General features: G+C 41.6%; 4 protein-coding genes across 5 annotated transcripts; 3 read left to right on the top strand and 1 right to left on the bottom strand.

The window, feature by feature from the left end:
* Nucleotides 1-2,466: 2,466 nt before the first annotated feature.
* On the top strand, nt 2,467-10,855 carry LOC115811446 (piwi-like protein 1). Of its 2 annotated transcripts, none has more exons than XM_030773642.1 (20): nt 2,467-2,523; nt 3,608-3,713; nt 4,425-4,553; nt 4,863-5,077; nt 5,220-5,341; nt 5,501-5,581; nt 5,698-5,895; nt 6,045-6,153; nt 6,352-6,478; nt 6,580-6,697; nt 7,363-7,477; nt 7,697-7,884; nt 7,999-8,071; nt 8,489-8,689; nt 9,155-9,258; nt 9,433-9,503; nt 9,662-9,815; nt 10,129-10,254; nt 10,435-10,582; nt 10,739-10,855. In XM_030773642.1, exons 1-20 carry the CDS (start codon nt 2,467-2,469, stop codon nt 10,853-10,855), a joined length of 2,559 nt encoding a protein of 852 aa, XP_030629502.1. The 2 variants fall into 2 exon arrangements, with proteins under 2 accessions (XP_030629502.1, XP_030629500.1); XM_030773640.1 differs by having other exon boundaries at nt 2,467-2,535.
* Nucleotides 10,856-14,347: 3,492 nt separating this feature from the next.
* fbxl15 (F-box and leucine-rich repeat protein 15) lies at nt 14,348-16,683 on the bottom strand. The gene is made up of 4 exons (XM_030773359.1): nt 16,604-16,683; nt 15,964-16,123; nt 15,295-15,797; nt 14,348-14,537 (listed from the first exon to the last, which is right to left on the bottom strand). The coding sequence occupies exons 1-4, from the start codon at nt 16,681-16,683 to the stop codon at nt 14,348-14,350; spliced, it is 933 nt and encodes a 310-aa protein (XP_030629219.1).
* A 952-nt stretch (nt 16,684-17,635) lies between these two features.
* On the top strand, nt 17,636-19,337 carry gpx9 (glutathione peroxidase 9). The gene is made up of 5 exons (XM_030774871.1): nt 17,636-17,737; nt 17,866-17,959; nt 18,515-18,645; nt 19,058-19,188; nt 19,277-19,337. Exons 1-5 carry the CDS (start codon nt 17,636-17,638, stop codon nt 19,335-19,337), a joined length of 519 nt encoding a protein of 172 aa, XP_030630731.1.
* A 1,034-nt stretch (nt 19,338-20,371) lies between these two features.
* Nucleotides 20,372-23,016, top strand: ndufb8 (NADH:ubiquinone oxidoreductase subunit B8). Its single transcript, XM_030773360.1, has 5 exons — nt 20,372-20,477; nt 21,266-21,392; nt 21,490-21,589; nt 21,900-22,055; nt 22,845-23,016. The coding sequence occupies exons 1-5, from the start codon at nt 20,387-20,389 to the stop codon at nt 22,935-22,937; spliced, it is 567 nt and encodes a 188-aa protein (XP_030629220.1). The 5' UTR covers nt 20,372-20,386; the 3' UTR covers nt 22,938-23,016.
* Nucleotides 23,017-23,035: the final 19 nt, after the last annotated feature.

The following is a 23,035-nucleotide window of genomic DNA, read 5'->3' as shown; positions in this document are numbered from 1 at the left end:
CTGCGTAATCACTCTCATATTCATAGTGATTTGAGTGAGAAGGTTGTCACTACTTAAATTCCATGGAATAGAAACGAACAGTCTAAAGCTAGAATCATGATTATCTCAATAATGAAAATTTGTGGGGGAAAACAGCAATACATTTTGAGTTAACATCAATCCAAACAGTTAAACAAAGCTCGCAAGGCTAGTTTTAATATCATTTTCCCTAGTCAGTAGGTCTCATCATTAACTGGATCGGATATATGTAAATATTGAGACTTTAATCACGAATAATGTGGAACCCCCAGAAAAAGCCATTTGAAGTTTGAACACACGGTATGCTTCTATGACTCAACACTGCTCCCTCATGGTGATCTTAACACATTGCAAGAATTCTACCTTTTCAGGCAAAAGTGTGTGGATGAGTGCCTTCAGCCTCTACTGCTGCTCTCCTGCACAAATGATGAACTAACCCACTCTGTCTCACAACCACAAATGCAAATTTTATGTGCAGTAATTTATGAATTGTTATCGAACAGGCCAAGAAGCTGTCGACAAAGCACAGAGTAGAGTGTGAAAAGAGGGAAGTTTTATTTTCCAATTAAACAGACCCTGAGACAGGCAGACAAAAAAGATTTGTGCAAAGATTTGCTTGTATGCAAAGACTGTGTACGCTCGGATATAGTAATAATTATGTCTTCAGTTAATGTAACACCACTATATAACATCTTAAGTAATTACAGTTTATGAGCCATACAGTGCTTTCGATCGGCTTCAACTCATTTGGAATTGTTTGCAGTTTTCGGGCACGACTGTCGAACTTCCATGCCTGAAACCACACTACTCACTTTTTTATATATATAGTGACATATGCCGCCGAATCCTCACGTGCACAACAACGGCTTATCTATTGATATAAAATAGTTCTTCCGCGCTCTGGACAATTGATACTTAATTGGCAGGCTAAGGAGAAAAAACTTCAAAACTAGAAAATCATCAAAATCATCTATAAAATGTGAATTAGAAAGTGTGACGAGCTAGGGATTGCTCTGGTTTTTTTTCCATAAAGTAATTAATAAGAGCAAATTTTAAGGCGGAGGGATGTATAAGAGGGGATGAAGTAGCCCAGCAATCACAGTGCTCACCTGTTCAAGCAGGTAGAAAGAAATAACTAATCAAAGAGGAGCAACTGCAAGTGGAGTGTGAGGGAAGAACCGACAACATTTTTTATAACGTATGTAGACGTAAATTTTGTTGGTTGTCCTTTCCAAAGATTCCCACTGTATGGTTACAGATATCAGATGATTAATGGTTAGAAGCACACTATGGGAAAACTGGAAACCAGATATAGTTAGGAAGCTAGTTTGACTTCTAATCAACCAATTAATCTTATTATACTAACTCTGAGAGAAGCACTTGTCGTTTCACGAGCAAGTAGTAGGTAGTCCTCCGAACCACACGTCTATCTAACAAATATTTTTGCCCTAAATTCCCGTGCTAATAAAAAATAAAAATTCTGGTAGGCACATTTAATTATTCTCTGGAATTACGACTGAAGTTTTATGGATGAGCGGAAGTCTAGCCGCAATAGGTATAAACTGCCTAGCAACCAACGAGGTGGTCCAGATTTAGAGCATATATTCTGTTTAGTATATCAGAAGAGCGGAATGACTTCGAGACTCGCGTTTGTGTTCCTTTTTAGGCGGTTAAATATTAGAAACTCAGCTCTGGATAAGTGTTAAAAGAAGTTTAATTTAAATTAATTATATTTGAATAGCAGATGTGTCCGATTCAATAATTGTGTTTTCATAGCATTATAATTTGCGGGTGGGGGGGGTTCAGAATTCATGTGATAAAATCCAGGTGCTGAAAGTTCAAAAAATGAAGGCACCAGAACAGTTGTTAAAAATCCCTTTTTTGTAAACAAATGTCCAATGTTCAAACCACAGAAACTGAGAACATGTAATATGTGATCAAACTCTCTTCTAGTCAATCAAAAAATGCACCAGAAACAGCCAGGCCACAGCACAAGATTCACATACACATGGGATGAATAAGTGATTGCTTCATTTGGGTGACTGGTCTATTCCCAGTTCTCTTCAGTCCTCTCTTTCTTTGTGACCTTGTTCTTCACTGTTAGTCCTGCTTGGCCAAGTTGAAGGAGTAATGTATGAGTACTGAGAGAGAACCCACTCATTCAAATACTTCAACTACATCTCACCCATGTTTACCCCTTCAACTTGATTTGATATTGTATGTCAAAATAATGACTTATTAATTCAAAGAGAGTTTGATGTCAGTTCTCATTATGTTGAGGTTAACAAGTAGGTCTGGTCCATGTTTCCCAGTTAAAGCCAGAATTCGTGCCCTGTTGAGCATGTGCTGACTTAATGCAAAGCTTGTGCTTTATAAACATTGTGTAGGAGTCACTAAGGTCATCCTGTTTGTTAATCACTTGCGTTTCAGTGAGTTGCATGCTTCAGAATGACCGGACGGGCAAGGGCCAGATCCAGGAGCCGCGCACGTGGCCAGGAGACTGGGGTCCCTGGGCCGGTGAGGACCTCTTAACCAACCACTGAACGTTTCCGAGAATCCCTAATAATAATTACAAAAAAAAAAAAGTTTAGTAATTGTGAAGTTGTTTATTAGGAAGCCGTTTTATAATGTCTGACAAAACCAGTTACATAACTGCACCCGCTGTATTCATATTACGGCAGCAGAAAGGCGGTCAGTAGATGTTTAGTAGACTGACGACTGCACAGTTTGAGTAAGCTGTTTATAAAGTATAGTGAAAAGAGGAGCTTTAATAAACCTGTGGTTCCTTCAGTACTTCACATCTCATTATATTTAGGGTCCTGTATAAAAATGCTGGGTGAGCAAGGTTGTGACTACCATTAGAGAGAGAGCAGAGACTGTAGGGGCAGGAGCTCCGTCTCTGAACACTGCTCAGGCTGCGTTCATGAGGACAGTGATTAAGGTGCTGTTGGCAGAGAGGCCTGAGGCAAAGACCTCATCAGCTGGAGTGAACAGTGATTGAAAGTGTACATTCCTTTTCAGACATGAGCAAGTAGTCTTATCCTAAAAAGTTTACTGATGACTCTGCGGAGAAGGGGCAAGCTACAGCGGTCAGGCTGCAATACATGAACTCATTTGGGGCCTTCTGTCTGAATTTGGGCCCAAGGCATTGGTGACTTCTCAGATTTCCCTGAGATCTTCCACCGTCAAACTATATTATCAGAAAGAGTTTTTAATGTTATGTTCATGTTTCAGTCATGAACCGTTATGAAGAAACGGTAGTCAAAGTTGGCCACACACAGTTTGGTCATATACGGGCTTCTTGTAAGATATTATTTCTGATGCTAACATAGCAGACATTCAGTCTTGACATAGGCTTAATCTGTACAGTGCACATTACATTGCAGTAGCTAATTATTCTTAGTGTGTTGTTCTGAATGCTTATGTGGACTCTAATGTGGAATATTTAATGGGAAGTCAGGTACTTTTTGAGTTTCAACACACTTTGTGAAGGAGGAGGTGCTTATCCCAGTGTAGTACCACCACATCAGGACAACTCACATTGTCCTGTAAGACTGACTGTCTTGATGCTGATTGACATTTCCATCAGCAACCCTCATCGTGGCAGGCAGAGAGACCTATGCAGCCAGTCTCAGAAGGGGAGGTTATGGGTCGAGGGAGACAGAGGACTGCCCCTGGACCTGCTATATCTGAAGGTGAATACTGCTATGTGGAGAACTCAACCCTTCTCTGTGTTGACTTTGATACCTGAAAGAGCAGTGCCTTAAGTGCTGGTGTCAAGTACCCTGATAGACTATGAAGCTATTACTATCAACTAAACATACTGAATTTTTGTTCCTTGCTAAGTTGGAAAGTTTCTGTTCGAGAGAAGTATCAAATGTTTACTGCATTAGGACAGTAAAATGGTGTACAGAAACTGATCTCATATAGATCATTCTTATTATTCTTAAAGAATATTCCCAAAACTTGTTTTTTTTTAATAATAAACTGTATTCATAAACTAAATTTTAAATGGTGGATGTGCCAAGTGGCAAATAGGTCTCCCCTAAATTCATATTCAAAGTTTGCCTCTTAATCCAGCTGACTGACCAATTTGGTTTTCTTGGGGGCTTTGTCTAAAATTATAGTATCCCCAAACATTTAATGAAGCTGTTACAGTGACACTCTTAGGCCAGGACCCAACCAGTTATAACCTTCACTAGTTGAGACAGATTTTATTAAGTCTGCCAAATATAGATATGTGTGTGTATGAATTTCCCATATAGAAGTCGTCATCTCCTGATTAATTAGTCAGCTTCTGCTCGTTCTTGTGAACAACTGAAAATAAAAAGTCCATTTTTATTCAAGTGCCAAGGTTCCCCTCATTTGATGCAAGATCTGAAGTCTGAGCTTGTTTTTCTTTCCAGCTGTTCTCCAGATCTCTGCTGGCTTTCAGCAAGCGAAGATTGGAGAGCGAGGAGGACGAAGGAGAGATTTCCATGATGTAGGAGTCCACACCCGCCAACTCATGGAGCATGTGAAAGAGTCCAAGACAGGTTAGTCTGAGAAGTGCCAAATGAGAAACCTGAGAAACCCTCTGAGGTAAGGGCAGAATCAGCCGTTCATCTGAAGGGTTGTTGACCTTCAGGTTGTCAGTCACTCAGGGAACAGTTTCACTCTACCCTGGCCAGAATCTAATATTGCACCTTTATTGATTTCTCTCAACTTTAACACTTTTATGTGCTTTATGAAACTGTGACGCAGTTTGCTCTAAATGAACTGCTGCGACACAAACCCAAAGTCTGGAGGATTGCACGGATCAGACAGTGATTCGATCATATGTTTTGTTGTCCTGCTTTCCTCAGGAATGTCCGGCTCCCCCATCGAGCTGAGGGCAAACTTCATGCGCTTGATCTCTCGTCCCCAGTGGGCTCTGTATCAGTACCATGTGGACTTTAACCCACCCATGGAGTCCCGCCGCCTGCGATCTGCTCTGCTCTTCCAGCACGAGGAGACGCTGGGCTCAGCCCGCACCTTCGACGGAGCCCTCCTCTTCCTCCCTAACCGACTACGAAACATTGTACGTACCTGCATGCACAAACACACCCCGCATGTACATGAGCACATGTGCATGCATAGACTTAGTTAATTTTCAAACATTCCCTGCAATGTAAAAGATGTGTATTTTAATATATCATGGAGATATTTTTTCCCCTCTTTAGGAAACAGTGCTGTTCAGTGAAACCAGACAGGGAGAGAAAGTCCGGATCACAGTTACACTGACCAATGAGCTGCCACCATCCTCCCCAGTGTGTGTGCAGTTCTACAACATCATCTTCAGAAGGTTTGAAAAAAAAACCAACATGAAAAAATGAATTTTCAGTCTTCACCATCAACAATAACAAGCACAGGGACACTGACAAACTGTCAGAGAGATGATTATTAAGAATAGAACCACAGAAGGCCTGTGTCCAACCCTGTCTTTTATGTATTGTATGTGTAGAATCCTGAGGATGCTCAACATGCAGCAGATTGGCCGCCATTACTACAACCCTGATGATCCACTCAACATACCACAACACAGGTACTGCTGTGTGTGTGTGTGTGTGTGTGTGTGTGCGTGTTTGTGTGTGTGTTTGTGTGTGTGTGTAATGAGTACATACGTATTCTCTGTAATTATATCTCTCTATCTCTGTGCAGGTTGACTATCTGGCCAGGGTTTGTCACTAACCTGCTCCAGTATGAGTCCAGCCTGATGCTCTGTATGGATGTGAGCCACAAGGTTCTGCGCAGTGAGACGGTTCTCGACTTCATGGCCAGCCTGCGGCACCAGTATGGAGACCAGCGCTTCCCTGAAGTCTGCACCAAGGAACTGGTGGGACTCATCGTCCTTACCAAGTGAGAGTGCACACATACACACACACACACACACACAGATGCACAGTCTATGGACAACACTTTAACAAAGGAGTCATAATTTTAAACTCATATATATGGAATTACTTTTGTACAGAGATATTACTGTGTTATTTCTTCTGTGTTTGAAGGTATAACAATAAGACTTACAGGATTGATGACATCGCATGGGACCACACACCCAACAACACCTTCACCAGAGGAGACACAGAGATTTCCTTCAAAAACTACTACAAAACTGTAGGGTTGTGTGTGTGTGTGTGTGTGTATATATATATATGCACACGTGTGTGTGTGTGTGTGTCTATGTGTGCATATATATTTTTTATATAATATAGCTTCATTGAGAAACCACACAAAATATGTTGGATTCAACTAGAGTGACTCTCTCTCTGTCACACACACATCCTTTCTTTGTATTTCTGATTTTCCCTTCAGCAATATGGTCTGGGCATCAGAGATGAGCACCAGGTTCTGTTGATCAGCCATGTAAAGAAACTGGGCCCTTCAGGAAGACCTCCACCAGGTCCTGCCATGCTTGTTCCTGAGCTCTGCTACCTCACTGGTCAGTCATCAGGGATCATATATCACCCAAACGTCCCGCCGTCCTCTCAAAACATCACCAGATACAGAAACCCACTGTGTGTGTGTGTGTTTTCCTGTAAGGGCTTACTGATAAGATGCGCAATGACTTCAACATCATGAAGGATTTGGCGTCTCACACCAGACTGTCTCCCGAACAGAGAGAGAACCGACTTAACAGATTCATCACAAACATAAAGAAGTATCCAATTTTTTTGTTTTTGTTGTTGTTTGTTTGTTTGTTTGTTTTTAGCTCTGCTTTCATATGCAAGAAACACAAAACAACTGAATCTCAGCTGATTCATACCACTGAGAACCTAACCTGAGTTTGACCTGTCCTGTAGACACCTGCAGCCCCATTTGTGTTAGTGTCTGTAGTTCTTACTTTCCTTCAGCAGTACTTGCATTCGTTTTTGGTCTAATACTGAGCTTAGCGGTGGGACTTATGCCAGCATTTCTCAAGTGTTCCTGGGACAAGGAAACTGCCGGCCCGAAGAGCCCTGCCACGGCGCCAGTCAAATTATGCTCGGTGCCTCTGTCACGCCAGCTGAAAATGGTAACATTTCATTCAAGATTGTAGAATGTTAAGCAAGTTCTCACAGGCAAGAATCATGAATAAAATGTTACTATTTTCAAAGCAAGAAGTTCAGTCAAGGGGCGGGGACCTGGCAGTTTCCTTGGCGCTGGTCCACGGCCCTTAGTTTGAGAAACGCTGCTTATGCAACTTATGAAACTGGTCTTCATGCTTGGTTTGTGTTCTGTCTGTTTTTGAAGATGCTTTGGATAAAGCATCTGCTAAATTAATAAATGTAAAATACAATAACACTGGTGTTCAGCATGGCCAAAAACACTCCCTCTCTGTGTTAGGAACCAAGGAGCCCAGGCTGAGCTGAACACATGGGGTCTGAGCTTTGAGAACAAGCTGCTGAATCTGACAGGAAGAGTTCTGCCTGCAGAGAGGATCATACAGGGAGCCAGAACAGTGAGAGAGAAAACTGACTCTTTTATGAAGTCTGTTTGTTAAACAACCAAACCATATTGTTCTTCAGTCCTACTTTCACCTTTAGCCTTCACGCGCTGTCCTTGAATATTTGAATAAACCCTGTTTACATAGACACCTGCAAAGTATGTTAGACGCAGATTCAGTTCTCTCTCTCTCTCTCTCTCTCTCTCTCTCTCTCTCTCTCTCTCTCTCTCTCAGTTTGAGTATGACCCCTGGGCAGCTGACTGGTCTAAAGAGATGAGGGGGATTCCTGTAATTAGCGGCCTGCCTCTGCAGAACTGGCTGATGTTCTTCACGCGCAGGAATGGCGACGCGGCCCATTCTCTGCTGCAGACACTCCACAGGGTGGCAGGACCCATGGGCATCCGCATGCAGCGGGCCGTCATGTGAGCCCCCCCCACCCCCCCGTTAGCCATGTGCTTTGTTTTAATGTCTACATGGGACATTTATTTTTGTTTAGTCGTGTACTGTTATGTATTGAGATGGTGACATTTTCACAGGATTGAATATGAGGACCGTCAAGAGTCTCTCCTAAGAGCGCTACAGCAGAACGTACGACCAGGAACTCAGATGGTGGGTCACATGATCCAAAAACAGTAAACACTCTACAGACCTATCTCCAGGGGTAGAAAAAGTACAAGGAGAAGTACTGTTACTAAAAAAATGTACTCTAAGTAGAGTTAAACTGACAACTGTTTTAGTAAATTGTAAATGAGTGACTATTTTACTCAAGTATTTTTCAGGAGGGATACTTTAACTGTACTTGGAGTACTTTTTTTTTTTTAGTAACTACTTGTACTTTTTCCACGCCTGCTTATCTCTTCATTCCCCTAATTCTCAGTTCAGCTTTAGGTTCCTTCAGTCTAATCAGCAGAATGTCCTATGTCTGAGTGCGTAAGTGTTAATAGACATTGCTGTGGATCTTAAACCTGTCACAGACCTGGCAGCCCTGACATCTAGAGCTGTGGTTTTGATCATGTTGCGCCACAGGTGGTTGTGATCTTGCCCACCAACCGTAAGGACAAGTACGACTGCGTGAAGAAGTACCTTTGCCTGGACTGCCCGACGCCCAGTCAGTGTGTGGTGTCTCGAACCCTGAGTCGACCCCAGGCCCTCATGACCGTGGCCACCAAGATTGCCCTGCAGATGAACTGCAAGATGGGTGGGGAGCTGTGGAGTGTTGACATCCCGGTTAGACTGCCAAAGCTTCAAGCATTTCACAACAAATCTGTTTAGTGTCTCTCAACCAGTAGCCAAGCTTTTTTTTTTTTTTTTTTTTTTAGATATCCCTACATTTTTGATGACTTTAAATGTGGTGTTTGTCATGCAGCAGCTAACCAACGAGCTAGTGCTCCCAGGTTTCACACTGTGAAACCTGACTGACATGCTGAGATTTCAACCATATTTCAGTCTCTCCACAAACCCATGCACTCATCAGTTCATCATCTGCCTTTTCTGGTGCAGATCGGACTCGGCTGGTTGACACAAAACTTAAAAATTTGCATCACATTGAATTTATCTTGAATTATCAGTGAGAGGTAGAAAAGGACAAAGAACTGTCAGATTGCTAAATGTGAATCCTTTAGAGGTAGTAACCTGACATAAAAATGGCGGCCTAGAGTGTACTGAATCTGTAACCTCTATCCTGTCTACCAGCTCAAGCAGCTAATGATTGTGGGAATAGACTGTTACCATGACACTGCTGCTGGGAGGAGATCCATCGGTGCACTGGTTGCCAGTCTCAACTCTAGCATGACCAGGTAATACAATCAATAGGACAGTCTATAGATAGACAGACAATCAGCACTCTGTCACTAAGTTTTGGGTAAGGGATTTAGAGGACGTGACAGTATGTGTGTACAGATTAATGGTGAAGAGAGGGCATATTGCATAGGATTTACACTCTTCAGTGTATCCTTTCTGTGCTTTTCTAGATGGTTCTCCAGATGTGTCCTGCAGAACCGTGGTCAAGAGATCATTGACGGCCTGAAAGGGGCTTTGCATGGTCAGGGCTTTTCAAATATTTTAAAACACTCTCTCTGTGACAAAATAAAAGCTTTAACTGCTTTGGAGCTTCTGCACAATATCAGACAGTGAGCAGAATAAGAGTCAAACAGTGACTGTCATTCACGAGGCCTGTAAACGTCCCTGATTTCCTCTCAGATGCTCTGAGGGCTTACCTGAAACACAACAACTGCCTTCCGTCTCGTATCGTCGTGTACCGGGATGGTGTTGGAGACGGCATGCTGCAAAGCGTGGTCAACTACGAGGTGCCTCAGATACAGCAGTCCATTAAAACCATGGGCATGGACTATTCGTGAGCCTCCACACACACACTCGCCACATCAGCGCATTAAATCACATAGGACTCCCAAACTGTTGTAAAACTAAATTATGTGACTCTACTGTATGCATCTTTGTGCTTGTTGTCAGGTCGCTTTGTTATAATCAGTGCAGTGGTCCATAACTAAGTCACAAGTGGTTACAGTGTTTTAATTTAAGAATTAGTTGTCGTAACCGACACTGAACAGAAATCTTTGGACTTAAGTGTTCACTCTGGTCATAGCAGACATGTGTTATTCCATATTCACCAAACTGTACTGTTACACTTACTCCCTTGTATGTTTTAGCCCCAAACTTTCGGTGCTTGTGGTGAAGAAGCGTATCAGTGCCAGAATCTTTGCTCTCCTCGATGGCAAGCCGACCAACCCTCCACCTGGAACCGTCATTGACACAGAGATAACCCGACCTGAATGGTCTGCACAGATTTATCATGTGTTATTTAACATGCTGTCTGGTTCAATTTGTTTCCTCAGCAGTAAATGTGTCACTGAAGCAGCCACTGATGGCCTAAATACTGTAACAACAACAAGTACATTGTAAATTCAGTCTCTGTTCACACTGAGTGTCACTTCAAGGTGTTTCTTCTTTCTCAGGTATGACTTCTACATTATTAGTCAGGCAGTGCGGCTGGGCAGCGTCTCCCCTACTCACTACAATGTGGTGTTCGACAGCAGTGGCCTCAAACCAGATCACATGCAAAGACTTACCCACAAACTCTGCCATTTGTACTACAACTGGCAGGTAATTCACCGCTGCAGCTTTGTTTGGAGTTCAGCTCTTGTTTCTGTGGTGATTTGTGATAACGTACAAAATTCTGTCACTCACAGTTCTTATGGGGTCCCATCTATCTTCTCTCTGTTGGCTCTTTGCACCTTTCATTGTGTTTCTACCCTGTAGGGGATGATCCGAGTGCCAGCTCCGTGCCAGTATGCCCATAAACTGGCTTTCCTGGTGGGCCAGAGCATCCACAAGGAGCCGAACCTGAACCTGGATGAGTTCCTGTACTACTTGTAGACTTAGTCACATGTTTTGATGCAATATCTATCACGTGTTGTGCTGTTAGTGATGGAGGTGGTATTTTTGGGGAGGTTTGCTGCCACAGAGTTTGTTGTCAGCTTTTGCTGGTGTGCTACCACCTAAGTGTGAAAATTTGCTCTCTTGGATGAGCATGGCTCTTTGCTGTTATTATTATGTGTTGTTATTTATTATTGGTTTGAGAAAACTACTATTTCTATGGTAAACAGATATTATGCTTTGAAAGGAACAAATTTCTGTTTGGTGTCAGTCCTGCTGTTACAGTGGTTGTGCACCTTTTTTATTTCAACAAATTGTAATGTGGTGCTACAAAGAGGTTTTTTTTTTTTTTCCTTTTCTCTTTTTGCTTTGTACTAGAGCACATGTAAACTTTGACTTAGATGCTATTTTGAGATGGAAAATTTCTATATGAAATAGAACAACGTTTCAGCTCTGCTTTCCTGACAAAGATTCAGGAGGTCAAAACATTGTCCTTTTTTCACTTATTAAATAAAATTCTCACAGTGGGAAGCATTAACCAGTGTGCAGGCTCTTCTTTCTTCTTATAGCGAGATTGCTCAGCAAAGCCCTTGCAGCCTGCTTTGGCAGACGTGCGTCTGGCCTGGAGCCCTCTTTCTGACAGCTGATCATCCCTTCAGACAAGGCCAATTCTCTAAGTCTCCCCCAGCAGTCTGCCCTGGGATTTCCCAAGAGTCATTTTCAAAAGGATGGTATTTTTATTTGCCTCTTAAGGACGATGTCTGGTCTCAGAACTTACCTAAAAATGTGCTATGGAAAGACTCCCTTTACTCGGTTGTTTTCTCAAGGTTGGTTGTTAATTCTGAGAAATCAGCCGTTGCTCAGGTCCTTGGTGCTGGTTTTAGTGTCAGACAAGAGACTTTCCCCACATTGTACCAGTTGAACAGACTGGATGGACTGGGAAAGATATCATCCACTGTTCAGGAGCAGGAGCTTGTCTCCGCTTGCCAGATGGGCAGCCCGTGTGACTTTCCTTTCCGCTGCTTGCTTCCATCCCCACCAGGTTCCTTACTTATTCCCCACTGTGCTGCTGGGCCTCTCCTCCTGCAGCACCTCTCCACAGCAGTTTTCCCTTCCCTTCCCTTCTGGCAGAGAGGTGGGATGGAAACGTTCCCAGGCTGGCCCTTGCCCTGGGTCACTGCTCCCACCAGGTCAACTGTATGGCAGCCAAGCCCCAAACTGCCGATCGGCTTCCTCCGATCCTGACTTCCATCCAGTCTTGACCACTATCTCTGTCTGGCCTATTTTCAGGTTGCTTATGGTAAAATCCATGTTGCATCATTTCCCCTCAATTAAATCACCTTGAATTCCTGCTCCAGGGGAACTTTAGAGGCAACCTCAGCAAGTTTGCAACGTCTCTCGTACAGAAACACAGGCCAAGAAGGTGTCCTTGGTTTGTCACCATGCTGTTACATACGTCCGTCCTGAAGCCCCAACTGATCAAATACTCTCAGCCAAATCTCTAGGTCTTGGCGAAGGGCCAGGTTTGATGATGAATCCCTCAGGCTGTCGTCGAGCACCTTGCCAGTGCTCTTCATCAGAATCTCAGACTCGGAGATGGTTGGTGTTTGTGTCCCTGCAAATTTCAAACAGAATCCATCCACAGTCTTTCCCCTAAACACCAGCGACCTCCGTGTCATTGGTTTGAAGCTCATCTTGGCATGACAAATCAACTTTTCCAGCCATTCCAGATTCCGTAAGCCCCCTTGCACTGACTCTCTAGTGACTCTCGGATGAGCTATGAACACTCTGATTGATGTTTGTTGTATCCTGAATTACGACATTACAAAATACAACTCACCCAGCCCATGCCTGTCAAAAACGTTATTTTTTGTTTTTGTATCAATCTGATAAAGAACACAATCTTTAGCAAGATATTTGTGTGAAGTACAGGTGGAACTATATGCTTTTTGAGCTTTGAGCTTAGGATTTTGACTGTGCTACATGTGACATTTGGTGATACTTCATGGAACATTTTTATGGCCTTCTGGAGGCTTCTGTGGCTGATGGCCGAATGCATGTATCTGATGGTGCTTAAAATGTGTTACCATATCTAAACCTGTACAGAAATGAGCAAAAACAGAATTAAGGTTTTCAGGAGACTTTGAGCAAAATGTACTCAACCTCACTGGAGTACCTATTTTAAAGTAGCAGGGAACCTGATGCATACATCACTGACTATATTAAGTAATGTATTTATAATATTGTATCCATAACCCTCAGACCATAGCTAAATCATGAAAGATCTCCAGACTTCTTTTTATTTTGAATTTAGACTTTATATGCAGTCATACAATAGCTTGCATAAGACAAACACCTTTATCTTCATTAACACTGAAAGATTTTGTTGGATAGAAATATTTTCCACAAATATACAGAGTATCACTTAAAAAAAAACGAAGACAGTTTTACAAGACATTGACAAAGTGTGGTTTATATTTCACTATCCAAAAACATCAGGAATTGTTTTTGGAAACTTAATGCAATTTAAGGATTTGAAACTGCATAATTATTAATAATAAAGTGTAAACGCTGGAATATGACTGATATTTCTGATCACATTTGAGTGGGAGGGAGGAAGGTCTCATGATTTTATGACACGTGAAAAAAAAAAAGGCAAACAGCTCAGGGCCACAAGAAGACCCCAGTCACATCAACGTCACACAAAAATGACAAAAATAAAAGTATCACATGTAAGCTTGGAGCATGTGTGGGCTACTGAACAACACTGGAGGTTTCACAGACAATCATGTGCATGATGAGTACAGAGTACAGGAAAAGAAACCGTGGCTCTATCTGATCAAAACAAAAACTGTCGTAGCTGATACACTGGGAAGTCCAAAGGTTTCAAGTGCAAAATTTATCATTATTACAATATACATGTTCACAAAGAACAGGATGCCTCAATAAATAATCAGGTTCACGATACATAAATCTTAATTTCTCACAGACCAGCCATCAGTCGTTCAAATGTGTGTCACATCCAATTTAAATCTTAAGTATCTCAGAAAGAGAACCTTTCTATGCTGGATTACATTCTGGCACAAGCGATCGTAAAGTTTGACAAAGCCAAACAAAAAGATGGTGTATTTAAATGCTAAAGTGCTTGGAACATGTATTCGACCATGATCTGGTCTCCAAGCTATTGCACTGCTGAAAGAATAAGCTAGCACGTTTGTTGGTCCTCCATAACGTTTGGCGATATGGAGAGAGCCTGCAAGACGAAATGAACAAAATTAATACAATCTGTGTCGTCAACTATCCGGTCATATTTTTATGCATTTTATTTAACACGCACTACATTCAGTAGAAGACAGCAAGCACGCTTATTTGAAACTGACATGAGTGGAACTTTTCTTTAATAGTTTCATCCCTAACTTCTTTCATGTGTGTGGCTTGGACAAATTTATACCTTGTTTTGGTCAGCAGGGACATCCAGATGGTCAGGTGTCACTATATCTGGAGATTGATGAAAGGGGCAAAGCCCACCACATCCTGTAGGAGCACAAGTGCTCTTTGCAGAGGAGGTTCTACATCAATGTCCACGTTGCGTCTCCTCAGGAGGCCAAGGCTGGACTCAGTGACGTTGTGACAGTGGTTAACCTTAAGGGACTGCAGTTTGGGACAGTACTCTGCTACAGTCCTGCAAAGACAGTAGGGGGAGTTCTGTTTACCACAGGTTCAGCTGGTGCTGGGACAAAACTTTGGCATTTCAGCAGGTGGGCAAATGCACTTGAACTGAGCTTTCAGAGTCAAACAACTCAGATGAAGTCGTAGACCGACAATGAATAAGAAACATGCTAACAGTAGCTGTGGCAACAAACACAGCAGGCAACTAGGTCTGCTGGAGATGGGTTCTGCCATTGTGCAAAAATATTTAAAGCCAGGTGAGCAGAAGTTCTTGAGCTAAGTCAATAATGAAGTTAAAGAATTATAATGAATAGCAAACATGATTAGTAACTATGGTGACAAGTAATCGGCTTTATTCAACAAGCATTGCACAAAGCTATTTCAGCTGATAGATGGTTCTATTACTAACTATTAAGCAATCATGCCTCTAGTGCCTTTGGTAATGCATACTACAATAGCACCGCATTAAAATATCAACTATACAAGCCTTAGGAACAAAGTAAAATAATTAATAAAAAATTAATGGGGAGGATGCATATAGCTTAAAAAACATCATAGCTACTGACCATCTAAGAAAATGAGAAAGCGATTTGTTCTAGCGTGTTCCTAGGATCAGGGTCAAGAGATACAAAAATGTCAAACATTCTAAGACTCCGACTGAGCAATCCTCCTGATAAGAACATAAACACACAGTATCTGGGGGATGAGGTTAAAGAATTACAGACATATAAGCCACACTCAGATAATCACGCATAACCAAATACACACACCTGATGGCGTCGTTGCGTACACGGAGACAGCCTGTCAGGTCCAGCTGCTCCAGCTCCCTACAGTTCTTGGCCACTTCCTCCACAGCCACGTCCGTGATGTTAGCGTTGACCGCCACAGAGAGCGAACGCAGCACCCGACACTTCCTGGCCAGGTAACAGATGGCCTCATCTTTCAGCTGCCGGCAGGCGGTGAGGTCTAGCGAACGCAGCTCCCTGCAGTGATCAGCCAGGCTGCGCAGAGATAGACTGTCCACCCACTCACAATGCGCCAAGCCCAGGTGCTGCAGCCGCCCGCAGGTTAATGACACAGCTACCAGAGAGTGGCGACTCAAACGGGAGCAACCGCGCATGTCCACGCGCAGCAGGTGCTGGTTCTGGCCAATCACGGGCAGCAGTTCAATGTCAGTGATCCAGTCTGAGCAGTTCTGGATTGCCAGGCTCTGAAGGACTTTGTTGTCCTGTAACATGTTGCAGAAGGCCTCTTTGGGAATGTGAGGTCCTAACTGTTGAGACAAAGACACACAGACACACAAACACACGTAAGTGGAGAGACAATCTTTCTTTGTCGAATCAAGCATACCAGACCACAACCCATACATTCATTAATTGTATTTCAGTGCATTCTATTTAAGTAGATATGCACTGAAACTGTCTAGGATGTGTACATACCTGTGTGGCGTCAAACACGCGACAGTTGGCCAGGTACACTTGTATGAGGGAACGGAAACTCTTGCTGACTCGCTGGAGACTGACAAGATGGCGAAGAGGGAGGTAGCAGAAAACATGAGTGACAAGAACATCCTCCCAGGGCAAATCCAAGAGCTGGCACCTAAAAGAAAAAAAAGTCAACACTTGAACCTTATCCCCCCCATTTTATCAAAACAACTTTTAAAAAAAGGCAACTTACTATTTATTTCTCATTTTCGTTAAGTTCAAACTGTACTGTTTTTTCGCATGCTGGTGAGCTGGAATGGTGACATGACTTTTTTATTATAAACAGATGTCTTGGTGTTCCAACGGAATTATGGCATTCTAACTATCTGCTTCATGCTTTCGCACAATCTGAAGCGACTATGACAAAATATGAAAGGTAATGTCATTATAGGCTAAAGTATAACGCAATCGTCAATGACACTGTGTACGGCTATGTAAAACAGAACAAGAATGCAAACATCTCATTTTTTCTCTATTGCTGTTAGCTATTTGGAACTGTAAACTCATAGGTTAAAAGTAAGCATTTCCCCATTATATAACGACAGTTTTATTAATACTGTAAATTGACCACTGATACGAAAATATGTGTGCATACTTAGAACACCCCGGTCGTTCATCTGTTTTTATATCCATAGCTGCTTGAGAGCCAGCTGATTGGCAATCGTTGTTTATCATGTTACTGAGGAACTGCTGACCGGCTTCCTACTCCGATTTTGATCTGCGGTCTCCCTCTGGCTTAAAGTTCAAGTCTGCCATCTAGTGTGCGGGAGGGCATATTTTTAAAAAAAAGTAAGCTGTAAATGCCAAACAAATGTGCTCTTACGTGTTTAAATGACACACCTTTTCATTTTCAATTTAAATATTTGTTTGTATCATTAGGAGCACACGTACTGCTCCTAATGATTTACACTTGTTTTTTGTTTTTTTTTCTTTTGTATCCACAAGACAAAAGTCCTTACTTTACTTCTCCATGACAACGTAGCTTTCACGTGCACGTTTCCATATGAGATGTTATGTAGCCTGTCTCCCATGAATAAAAGTTCCCACATTGTTTGCTGAACTAATTTTAAAATTGAGAGAAAAATACAACAGCTTGCAGTACAGTTTAATCATAGTAAAACTGTTGGTGTAAATTATTACATTAAAATAATAATATGAGGTGAAAAGCTGACGTTACCCACAAAGTCTTGTTTAGTAAAACTCGAACCAAATTTTGAAACTCATGACAGCAGTGGAATAATCCACGATGAAACATTTCCACATTGCAAGGGGTGATAATCGTGTGTTTACAGGCGTGTGTGCGCGTGTCTGTGTTTTCCAGACAGATCACCTTTTTGCGACATCACCTGTCTATTGAGAATGAGTGGAAAGGCTACGCCTATAGGATTTGCACACCTTTGCAAACGCTGAACAAATAATTACCCTGCCCGTTTACTACGGGGCACTGACAGAGACAATAGGACCAACCATGCAGAACAATTGCTGATCCCAGAGTTATGGACCACTGAATGAGGCGAGTCCGACAGTGTAGCCGCAGCCCACGAGAAGCTAATCGCTATTGATTTACAAGCTCACACACTGGCCTTAGACTGTAATCATGGTAAAGAATTCAATTTACGATTTCGTGATGGAGAATCTGGACGGTCAAACTGTACCCCTCAGTAATTACAGGGGCAAAGCTGTTCTTATTGTCAACGTGGCCACCTTCTGAGGGTCCACCATCGAAGAGGTAAACACACGATTTTACGACGTGCCTGTTGACTTTAGCTGTAGCCTGGTTGCTCTGAGAAGCTAATTGTACTCGTCTCTGCTATCTCCTAACTGACACTAAGGAATATGTGCTCATGTACCATTTAGTATCATCGGTTGAATGCACTCATGGACATGTTTGGTCACCTCAACTTCACTGTCCTTGGATTCCCATGCAATCAGTTTGGTCTCCAATCACCAGGTATGAACTGTGGATTTAGAGCAATGATCATTTCAAATGTAACTTTAAAGTCAAAGCCAGGTTTAAAGTTAAAATTTCAATATTAAAGTCACAGATTAAAAATGAATTGAAATCACTGACAACCCTAGGTCCTCTGTTAGGCCTGTTTCTGCAAGGGGCAGAGCATACAGCATCAGCTGAATTTGTGTAAACTTCATTAACATATTCCTACAGGGGTTAAAAAATTGTTTTCATTCCGCTTAACTAATATTTAACTTGATGTTGTACAACTTGTGTGATTATCAACATTCCCAGTGACAGATGTCATCATAGCATTATTGCCATTTTTTTTTTTTTACCCTCTTGTAACTTCTATTGTTTAAAATGAAAAATGTGACAATATTATCACCGAAAAAAGTATGAGGCACTTGACAATATAAAAATTTGCTTCGGCATATAAGGAAAAATGCTGTGACAGTCATAGTAACTTAGTGTTACAGTGCCTTATACTTTGAAGAAAACCACATGCCCTTCTGTGTGTTTATGTCAGCCTCTGTGACTCATGTTTCTCTCCAGAAACAAACCACGAGACTCTCAACGTGCTGAAGTATGTCAGACCAGGAGGGGGGTTTGACCCAAAGTTCCCAGTGTTTGGTAAAATCGAAGTCAATGGGTTAAATGAAGATCCATTGTTCACATACCTAAAGGTTTTATACCACATTACTGAATCTCAACATAATTCTGTTAAGCAGTATGGTTTCCATGTACATAAACTGTTTTTTTGACACCCAAGCTGAAAGAAAATACAGTTCTCATAATCAGATGCAGTTTGATTACTGTCAGTTATATAAAATCTCATAATGAATGATCATCTGTAAAAAAAAATATATATATATATATATATATATATATATATATATATATATATATATATATATATGTGTGTGTGTGTGTGTCTGTGTATATATATATATATATGTATGTATATACACACACACACACATACATATATGTGTGTGTGTATAAATATATACTGTATATTAAACTCTTAAATGATGAGATAAATTACCACGATACACTCCATGTGGCCTCTCTAATCTGTTCTTTCCTCCATTGCAGGAGTCTTTACCATTTGTAAACCCTGTGATAGGAGACATTAGGAAATTGTTTTGGTCTCCAATCAAAGTCAATGACATAAGATGGAACTTTGAGAAGTTTCTCATTACTGCGGAAGGCATGCCATACAAAAGGTAAGAAAAAAATATTGATTGTCATGTTTGTAATCAGGAGTTGGGCAAAAAAACAATCATTTTCAAGTAAGATTCTCTGTTCTTCCAGGTATGAACTGCACTGTCCAATTGAGCAAGTGGAGAGCGATATAGCCCAGCTGCTGCATTAGAAGAGTCCACCATGTGCTTCTTGGAAACAGATCCAGGATCAGCAATTTTAACATTCATGTTTTAAACATCTAGACTCTTTTAAAGACAGTGGGTGAGGTTCTGCTCTGGGCCCTGAGACCAGAAGTTCACCTGGCTTTTGATTCTGACAATGGCTGACTGGCATTAGAAATCAAATAACCCTTTCTCAGGTAGAAAACAGCTGCTAATTGTTAGGTAAACGGTGCAAACCAGCAGGTCTTCTGTATTTGAAGGTTAAGATGGAATAGCACCTAGAATGTGTATGACTGCGCAGACGGTCAGGGGTGCGGCTGTCTGACACTGGAGGGCAGAGTGACGATCCCTCAGTAAATGCAGAAAATGTACCTGAGCAGGGTCTGATGAGGAGGGAGAGAGGAGCTCTGAGCTTCAGTGCATTCGCTCAGAGTGTCCGTCCCCTTCAGCCCATCACTGTGTCAGACAGCTCTGTCCTGTCACTATGTTATTACCAGTGTGCCATTGTAGTAAATGACATGATTACAGTAAAATAAAAATTAAAAGGGGATTTTTTTGTTGTTTGTGTTATTTGAGAGAGAGAGAGAGAGTTATTCCTTCCAAAGCAAATTGATTGAAATGTTTCTTTGTATTAACTTGCAAGAAAGCCTACCACCAAATGATGAAAGGTGTTTGTCAACACTGGCAAAAGATGACGATACTCAACAGAGGAAGTTTCTCAACTGCATTCTAAAAACCTTTGTCTAAATTAGAATTGCGGCCCAGGGAAGTGTCAGGACCTTACCTGCAGACTGTTGTAACAGTTGATTGGGGCATCAACCATGAGGCATGACTAAGTTTTGTTCTACAGTGCTATACTTTTTCAGATATCACATTACGGCAAAGGCATACACAATATGCAGAAAAGTAAAACAACAACAACAAAACTTACAGTTACTATATCGTATATGTAAATTTCGCGGAAATTGGAGGAAGACCGTTTGTCCCCCTTCGTTCTATGTGGATTCCCTACCACGCATGCGTACAAGCCTACGCAGTGTCAGAGCGTCGAGTGAATATGGCTGCGCTCGGGGCTAGTCGCTGGGCCCGAGCCCTTGTAAAGGGGCAAGGGCAGAGCATTTCAAAGATGATTCTCGGATCGAGAGCAGGTAGGTGCTTTTAGATATTTATTTTATTTACCTTTTCAGTACCCAATGACATGTGTTCAAGGTAAAATCGGTTAAATAGAATCTTAGTAACCTTCAGGTCAAGGCTAGCTAGCTGTTTAGCACACAAGCTAATTTGTGGATAAGCTTGGTTCATTTAGCGAGTAAACAATGTTAGTCTGCTATACGGCCGCACTTTTCTTTAAGTTATTAGTGCTTGAGTTCAGACCTATGACCCAGTGCATAGGGAGCTTAAGTTGTGGCTTGCTGTCAAACTCATCTTTGTCTCCAGCGTAACGATTGTAATAGCCATTGGAGCCAGGGATGACATAAATACAAATAAAGTGAGGAGCAAGGCAGTTCGATTGTCCCCTGCAGCCATCTGAAGCCCGCATTAAGTTCACCTTACTCCTTACTTAGCACCAGTTCAAATCAACCCCGAACACATTCACCGTGGCTTGAGATTGATCTGTATCAGTTCAATGAACTGATTCTGCAAACCAAACTCAGTTCTTGCAAAGTGTGCAAATCAAACTCTGCTCTTAGTTGGATGTACTTTACGTAAACTAATTTGCAATGTGTTTTGATCACTGACTTCAGATGTCATGTTTTAAAGCTCAATTCGTAAGATTTAGATGCCCAAAGAATTTTGTTGCTCTTCCTGTGATAATGAAAGTATATGCTCTGTCCTGTCTCATGAAATAGCGCCGTTAGCCTGTGGGTTGCTAGGTTACTGCATTAAAAATTAAGTGACACTAGCTTGTAAATACTCTGTTTGCCTCGCTCAACAGCCTCTGGCATATCCAAAGACATGTTGCCTGGGCCCTATCCCAGAACCCCAGAGGAGAGGGCAGCAGCTGCTAAGAAATACAACATGATCCCTGAGGATTATGAGCCATACCCTGATGATGGCATGGGGTAATCTGACATCTGTGTACTGACAGAATATTGATCATATACAATCACGATTTCAATTCGGATTAATTTTATGAGTGAATATGCTTGTTTTGTGCAGGTATGGAGATTACCCGAAGTTGCCCGATAGGTCGCAGCATGAGAGAGACCCCTGGTACACGTGGGACCATCCTGACCTGAGGAGGAATTGGGGAGAGCCGGTAATACAACACATCAGTATACACTTCTGACAGATGTCACTCAAAATCAATGTAAACAGTAAATCTATGTTGATATGTGAATTCATCAACGATCGGTTTACTGACTTTTATCAGCTGTGAAACATTTGTAACATTTTTCTATGTAAGTTCTGCATTCACGAATGTTGCAGCACATACACACACATAAACATATAAATATATATATATATATAGAGAGAGAATGCATAAAATGTGAAGACATTGCCTAAGAGACACCCATCTCTCAGTCTTTTGTTGTATGCTGATTACTCTCTCATGTAATTGTGTGTAGATGCATTGGGACTTTGACATGTACATCAGAAACAGAGTGGACACCTCCCCCAGCCCTGTGGACTGGTCCACCATGGTTAAACATCTACTGGGTTTTGTTGGCTTCATGTTGTTTATGTTTGGTGTGGGAGAGATCTTTCCCTCTTACCAGCCAGTGGTGAGTATCAGCACAGTTTGGTAACACAGAGTGGCATCCATGTTACACCCACCAGAACTGTATTATCTGTTCACATAACCCCTCACAGATGTGTGATTTATGTATGCAAAGAATTATGTATGCATTTGTCACTCAGCACACCACAACATTTCAGATACAAGCTGCAGTTTATGCCAGAAATTTGTTATGAAAAAGTGTGGTGTTGATGTTTGAGTGCACTTAATACACAGTTTTTTTTTGTGGGGTTTTTTAGAAGTTTGACTGGTTAGTATTTACAGTAGTTTACACTGTGTTTACATTGGCAGCGAAGTGAGTGACAAAGATGGTAGTTTGCAGGATGTGTGTGCATGGTTTCATGATGGAACTGGAATGTGTGTGGCATCTGAAAATGCAAAATCTAGTACTAGTGCTATTTGTAAGACGCAAAACATGGCCAGTGAGTGCTAAAGAGAAAGTAAATAAAACCTAGCAAAGCAACCTTCGATTACTCATAAATTAAATATTATGTTAACATTAGCTGCACCCGTAGCCTCTGGCCTATGTGGAGTATTTGAAGAGTTTATATAAAGGGTTTTGAAAACCCATCTTACTTTTGACAAGGCTCCAGTAGGAGTGAAGAGGAGACACAAGCTTTTTAAGAGATTAATTTCAGTCATTGCTGCCAACTAATTGATAGGCTTGTTTTCTCAAAGAGTCTTTAATTTGAATAGCCACATGCGTCATTTTGTTTGATGCTGTGTTCAAACAAAGCTACTTGTCTAACTGTTTTATTATTTGTTTTTTCCTCAGGCACCAAAACAGTACCCTTACAACAACTTGTACCTTGAAAATGGAGGAGACCCAGAGAAAGAGCCAGAACCAGTGAAACATTATGAAATCTAATATTACAAATGTCTTTATCCTGTAATCTGTGTATATTTCTGTCTCTAATAAAATCGAACTGAAGTGTTGTCCTAAGTTATGTTGTCTCGTTTGATCAC

This window comes from Chanos chanos, chromosome 5 (assembly GCF_902362185.1).
Source record: "Chanos chanos chromosome 5, fChaCha1.1, whole genome shotgun sequence".
NCBI lineage: Eukaryota > Metazoa > Chordata > Actinopteri > Gonorynchiformes > Chanidae > Chanos > Chanos chanos.
Note: the sequence above shows the minus strand (reverse complement) of the source record. Positions and strands in the feature narration are given on the sequence as shown.

Excerpts from the sequence above, each read along its gene's own strand:
- LOC115811446 (XM_030773640.1), top strand. The coding sequence starts at position 2,467 with ATGACCGGACGGGCAAGGGCCAGATCCAGGAGCCGCGCACGTGGCCAG. Across the intron at positions 5,342-5,500 it reads TACAACATCATCTTCAGAAG|AATCCTGAGGATGCTCAACA; the intron begins GTTTGAAAAAAA and ends TTGTATGTGTAG. Across the intron at positions 9,504-9,661 it reads CCTGAAAGGGGCTTTGCATG|ATGCTCTGAGGGCTTACCTG; the intron begins GTCAGGGCTTTT and ends ATTTCCTCTCAG.
- fbxl15 (XM_030773359.1), bottom strand. The coding sequence starts at position 16,683 with ATGATAAACAACGATTGCCAATCAGCTGGCTCTCAAGCAGCTATGGAT. Across the intron at positions 16,124-16,603 it reads GAACGACCGGGGTGTTCTAA|GTGCCAGCTCTTGGATTTGC; the intron begins GTATGCACACAT and ends TTTTTCTTTTAG. Across the intron at positions 15,798-15,963 it reads GCGTGTTTGACGCCACACAG|TTAGGACCTCACATTCCCAA; the intron begins GTATGTACACAT and ends TTGTCTCAACAG.
- ndufb8 (XM_030773360.1), top strand. The coding sequence starts at position 20,387 with ATGGCTGCGCTCGGGGCTAGTCGCTGGGCCCGAGCCCTTGTAAAGGGG. Across the intron at positions 21,393-21,489 it reads TACCCTGATGATGGCATGGG|GTATGGAGATTACCCGAAGT; the intron begins GTAATCTGACAT and ends TGTTTTGTGCAG. Across the intron at positions 22,056-22,844 it reads TTCCCTCTTACCAGCCAGTG|GCACCAAAACAGTACCCTTA; the intron begins GTGAGTATCAGC and ends TTTTTTCCTCAG.